The 5622-nt window shown below is 60.2% G+C and overlaps 1 protein-coding gene across 1 annotated transcript; it reads right to left on the bottom strand.

Moving 5' to 3' along the window:
* Positions 1 to 618: 618 nt before the first annotated feature.
* On the bottom strand, positions 619 to 4626 carry LOC114052294 (AH receptor-interacting protein-like). The gene is made up of 3 exons (XM_027874841.1): positions 3480 to 4626; positions 2581 to 2760; positions 619 to 959 (listed from the first exon to the last, which is right to left on the bottom strand). The coding sequence occupies exons 1-3, from the start codon at positions 3738 to 3740 to the stop codon at positions 699 to 701; spliced, it is 702 nt and encodes a 233-aa protein (XP_027730642.1). The 5' UTR covers positions 3741 to 4626; the 3' UTR covers positions 619 to 698.
* Between the last annotated feature and the right edge of the window lie 996 nt (positions 4627 to 5622).

Raw genomic sequence — 5622 nt, 5'->3', positions numbered from 1 at the left:
AAATGGGCCTCCGTGCCACTCCCTGCACAGGACGTGGTGTCTCCTACCTCCGCGCCTTTGCACAGGCCTTGGGGGGTGTCCCTGTTCCCCTCCCCTTCCCTGCCAAGCTCAGCCCAAAGGCCACCTCCTACATGAAGCCTTCCTTGCTCACTCCCTCCTCCCCAGCTGCCTGTGCTCACTCTATATAGATTTGCCTCCCCAAATGGAATGTAACCCCCACCCCAGCACAGTGCTGGACACAGAGGAATCTCATCGGTTGCTCAGTTAAACAGGGAAGGAGGCTCAGTTTCATAGCCTATAAAATGGGGCTGAGGCCACAAGCCCCTCCTGTCCCTGCTTTGTGAGGACCCAAAGAGATAAAGCACAAGCAATGTCACTGTCAGCTGCCCTTCTCCCACCCCTCCCCCCAAGAGTCTGGGACTTCATCAGGACACTCCTTCCCCCAGTGCAGATCGCTCCTCGCAGATGGCCTTTGGGAACTGCTGTGGCTGTGGGGCCCTTGGCTCTGAACAAGGCCGGGCCCCAAGCCCCAGAGCCAGCAGCGGGCCCATCAGGCGGGCCGGCCTGCTGAGGCTGGCACAGAAGCGAGGCGCCAGAGGAGGACCCTGGGCAGGGGCACTACGTGCTGGAGTCGTGACTGGAGCCTTCGGAGCATTCAGAGGCCTCCCCTCTGGGAGATGACCATGAGTGGACCAAGGTCACCCGGTCAACGCAGGGCAGGGCCGAGTCTCCTCCCCAGTGTCCCTGGCCGGCCCGCCCTGGACCCTCACCTTGATCATTTCTATGTGGAAGATGAGGGGCTGGGGGTGCTGCTGTAGCTCATCCAGGTCGGCGTGGCCCAGGGAGCTGTGCTCCTGCATCCGGGCAATGCCACAGCAGTGCCGCTGGCCCTCCAAGGGGTCTTTGCCCGCCGCGATGTTCCGGAGGCTCTTCGATACCAGCGGGTACAGGACCACGTGCTGCAGGACGTCAGAGAGAACAGTTTTAGAGCTGGGAGGGAGCTGAGAACAGGGCATGTCAGGGCCAGGAGGGGCCTCAGAACAGGGGATGTCAGGGCCAGGAGGGGCCTCAGAACAGGGGATGTCAGGGCTGGGGGATCTCAGAACAGGGGATGTCAGGGCTGGGGTTCCTCAAAACAGGGGATGTCGGGGCTGAGGGACCTCAGAACAGGGCATGTCAGGGCCGGGAGGGGCCTCAGAACAGGGGATGTCAGGGCTGGGGGACCTCAGAACAGGTGATGTCAGGGCTGGGAAGGACCTTAGAAAGCCTCCTTTTACAGGCCCAGGGGGGGGGGGGGGGTCACATGCTAGGGTCACAGGGCATTGGCACTGAGCTGGCCTGGTGCGTCCTAGGCCAGGGCTCTCTATCAGATGGGCCTGGGGCCCTTCCCTGTCTGTCTCGTCCCAGGCCTCTCCCGGCTCACGTCCCATTGCTTCCAGCCAGGCCCAGCACCTGGGTGCCGAGGCACGGACACCACTCTCACCTCGGCCCGGGCTGGATGAGCAAAGATCTAACTCTCTCCCAAGCCCCACTGGCTCCAGGGACGGCCCCTGGCTAACTCCCAGCCGCAGGGATCTCTTTGCCCTCCCCAGACTGACTGTTCCCAGACGGCAGGCCAGAGCTCGGCACAGCCAGCAGGTGCTCAACGCATCTCGGCCTCCCCCAACTTCTGACCCGCACAGTTTTACCCTGAATGATACATTTCCAAGGATCCGGGGCTGAAGTGCTGGGAGGGGCCTCTGACTGAAAGCTGGACAGAGAACGTGAGAACCCAGGCTGTCAGAGCAGAGGTCTCTGGAGCCACTGCCCAGTTCCCCAACAGATGGTCAGGTAGGCAACATGGTCTGGAGCACCTTCCCTGGACGAGGTCAGCTGGGGAACAGTGAAGGCAGGTCCCCAGCCCCCCAGACGGAGGCCGCTCCATCCCTCCTGCTATTGGAGGATGCCTGGCCAGGGAAGGAGTGGGCCTAACGTGCCAGGAGGGGGCATGTGTTTTCGCCTGAAAAGGGGGAAGGAAGGAAGGCGGGAGGGGCAGCTAAAAGAGCTAGCGGATCAGCACATCCAGAGGCCTGACCACCCCAGGCTTGGAATGGGGGCTCCTCTCTGGGCACCGGTTACAGGGAAAGATCCCGAAAAAGGCCAGTTAAGGGACCTGGAGGAGGCTCTGTGCCCTCAGGGCGGGCATCCCCCCTGGCTCTTCCTGACCCGAGGGCACACCCGGGTGGTGGGGCAGGGGTCACAATAGGCCACATTTAGGTTCCTATGAGGAAGAAACTTCCCCATGACGACCCAGGTCCCCACGTGGCTGTCGGGAGAGGCTTCAGGAAAAGGCTGGCGGCCCACTGGTCAGGGGCTCTCCAGAGGGGATTTCCGTTCAGACCCCAGCTGGGCACTGGGATTCTGCGATAAGCTCCTAGCGCAGGGGCCATGCTTTCGGCTCCAGCCTCCTCCTCGACGCCCAGACTTCAGCCGGCTCCACGAAAAGCTGACGGCGAGGTTCCGGTCCATTCGTCCGGGCACCTACTCTGGCCAGGTCTGGTGCCCCCCCCCCCCCCAGCCCCAAGGGGGAGGGGGCCTCACCTTGACGTCACAGAGGAACTCGGCCACCTCGGCCGGGCGCATGGTGCGCACGATCGTCTCCCACACCGGCAGCTTGAAGTGCTTGCCCAGGATGAGCTCCATGGGCTTCCCCCGCTGGCGGCTGTCATCGATGACCGCTCCCTCCTCGTCGCTGCGCAGGGTCCGGAAATGGAAGGTGGCCTGGGGGGCCAGCCCGTCAGGACCGCCTGCAGACCCCCGCCCTGAGAGCCAGGGGGTCCCCACGGGGAGGGCGCGCAGAGCTCCGTCCGAAGACCGTCCAGCCAGCGCGGACAGTGCCCCCGGCCCCTCCTGGGGCCGCAAGAACCCGCTCCCCACGGCAGGCCTGGGCCCCGGGGCCAGGGAAGTGGGCCAGCAGAGCCGGGAGGGGCTGAACGGACCCCCGGGAGGGGGACGGAGAGCAATACAACGTTCCCATTGCGCTTTAACCTCGTGGGAGCGTCACCCCCCCCGGCCCTGTGCAGAAGGTGCCCTTATTATTCCCATTTTATGGACTAGGACACTGAGGCTCAGCTGGCCCAGGCGTCCCCCCCACCCTGGGGACCGCGACCAGGGACACACAGCAAGTCCCAGAGTCAGGGCGGAGCCTCGCACAGGGGCGGGGCCTCCTGCCCAGCCGCAAGGCGGCGCCGCGGGGCAAAGGATTGGCAACACCCGGGACCACTGGGGCAGGGCTTGAAGACCGGGGGCGGAGCCGACACGCCCGGACCCGCCCTCAAAGCAAACGCTGGCCAATCAGGACGAGAAAGCACGTGAGTGCTGGGTCGCGGGCCAACGGGGGGCCCCGACGCTGCGCAGCCGCCCGCTCCAGGGCCTCCCCCCCCCCGTCCCGCTCGCGTAGCGGGCCCGCGCGGCGGCGGCGGCGGCGAGCGGAGCCGTACCTTGGTCCCGTCCCGGAAGTCGGGCAGCTCCCCGGTGCCCTCCTGTACAACCCGCTTCTCGATGCCCTCCGCCCGCAGCTTCTTAACCGAGTCCGCCATCCTGCTTCCCCCGATGCCCTCCTCTCGGAAGCTTCCGGACAATCTCGGCAACTTCCGGAAACACTTCGTTTTGACAGCTTCCGGAACCGCAGTTTCGGCAACTTCCGGCGGCGGTGGCGCCATCTTTACTGAGGGCAGAAGCCGGCGAGGGTGGCGGCACATGCGCAGATGGAGCCCTCCTACGCCCTGCTAGTTCTCGAGTTCTCTGGGGCCGAGGGGCGGGGCAGTAACTCTGGCGTTCACTGAACCTTAAAGCAAGAGGCCTTTCGGTCTAGCCCGACTTGTGTTGGAACCATGAGCTCCCACCCTTCCTGCAGCGTATCAGACAAGTGGGCATCTCGCCCTTTGCTCGAAGACGTCTGGTGATGGGGAACTCACTACCTGTCTTACGGGTGGCTCAGGTTATTGGGAAGTGATTCTGTGCATCAAGCTGAAGTCTTCCTCTCAGCAGCTCGCCCCACAATTTTTCTGGTTCTGATCCTGGTATCAAGCAGAATAATAAGGCAGTGTGCTGCAATGGGAAGAGCACTGTGTCTGGAGTCAGAGGACCCGAGTTCAAATCCCCGCTCTGCACCTGCCGACCTGTGTGAACTTGAGCAAGTCACTTAACCTATTGTGCATCAGTTTCCTCATCTGAAAATGGCAGGGGAAGGGGGGTTTGCTGGACCCTTTCCGTCGACATTTAGAATTCTCCAAGCCCAAAGGCAAATGACAGCCCCTCAGTTACTGGCAGACAGTGGCGCCCGCTCAGTCTTCTCCAGGCCTGGCTTTGGCGTCAGGAGAGACTCAAACCCTGCCCTGCCTACCCACCAACGGGGGGATCCAGGCACAGGGTCTGGTGCTTTGTGTGTAGACATCCAAGTCATGGCCCCAGAAGAGATAATGATAGTGAAAAAGGCTTGGAATTTTGTGAGAATGACACAGTGGGAGTGCGCGCAGCTGGCCATGGTGCTGATGGACGCTTAATGCAAACCTCTAATCGAGGTTTGGCCCCAATAAGCGATTCTAATCTAATCTAATCTAATAATAATTGATTCTAATCTAATCTGAACAACAAAACATTGGGGTTTTTTTTAAGACACAATACTATTGCACACTTAATAGCCTACAGTATAGTGTAAACATGACATTTACATGCACTGGAAAACCAAAAAATTCATGTGACTTGCTTTACTGCAATATTTGCTTTATTGCAGTGGTCTGGAACGGAGCCTACATTTGATCTTCCCAATGACACTTAGAGGTAGGTGCTGTTGTTATTTCCATTTTACAGTTGAAGAAACTGAGGCACAAAGAGCTTCAGTGACTTGCCCAGGGTCACGCAGCTAGTGAGCTTCCGATGTATTGAAACTCAGGTCTTCCTGACTCCAGGCCCTGCACTCTGTGCACTGTGGCACCCTCTAGTGGCCTCAGGGAACACACTGGCCAGGACTCTGGAGCGAGCATTAGGAAGACAGCGGCCCACAGGATTACCCTTAGAATACCATCTGGGGACTTGGTCTTGCCAGTGCCAATGCAAGTTGTGGGGGTGGGGCATGACACGAGCCAATCAGGGATCCGGAAGGGTTTTCAGCAGGAAGCAGAACTTGAGCAGAGCCTTGGAGGACAGAGATTCTAAGAGGCAGAGGTCAGGAGGGAGCATTCCGGCCCAAAGGGACAGAGAGGAACATGGGGAGAGCAGCAAAGTGTGGCTGGAAGTAGGGTGTGTGAAGGAAGAGAATGGGAACAAACCCGGAGAGGGGGCATAATCTATAAGATTTGGCCACTGATTGGATTTGTGGAGTCAGGGAAATTGAGAAGCTGGTACCGACTCTGAAGTTGCCTCGGTTGGGTGAAGGATGAGAGAGAGGAGAGGAGTGAGAGGAGACAGAGAGAGAAAAGAGAGGAGAGAGAAAGGGAGGAAGGGAGAGAGGAAGAGAGAGAGAAAAGGGGAAAGAGGGGGAGAGAGAGGAGTGAGAGGAGACAGAGAAAAGAGGAGAGAGAGAGGGAGGAAGGGAGGGAGGGAGAGAAAAGAGGAAAGAGGTAGAGGAGAGAGAGAGGAGAG

The sequence above is a fragment of the Vombatus ursinus genome, unplaced genomic scaffold (assembly GCF_900497805.2).
Source record: "Vombatus ursinus unplaced genomic scaffold, bare-nosed wombat genome assembly UNPS02003520.1, whole genome shotgun sequence".
Classification (NCBI taxonomy): Eukaryota; Metazoa; Chordata; class Mammalia; order Diprotodontia; family Vombatidae; genus Vombatus; species Vombatus ursinus.
The sequence above is the reverse complement of the archived record's forward strand: the minus strand, read 5'-3'. Positions and strand labels throughout refer to the sequence as shown.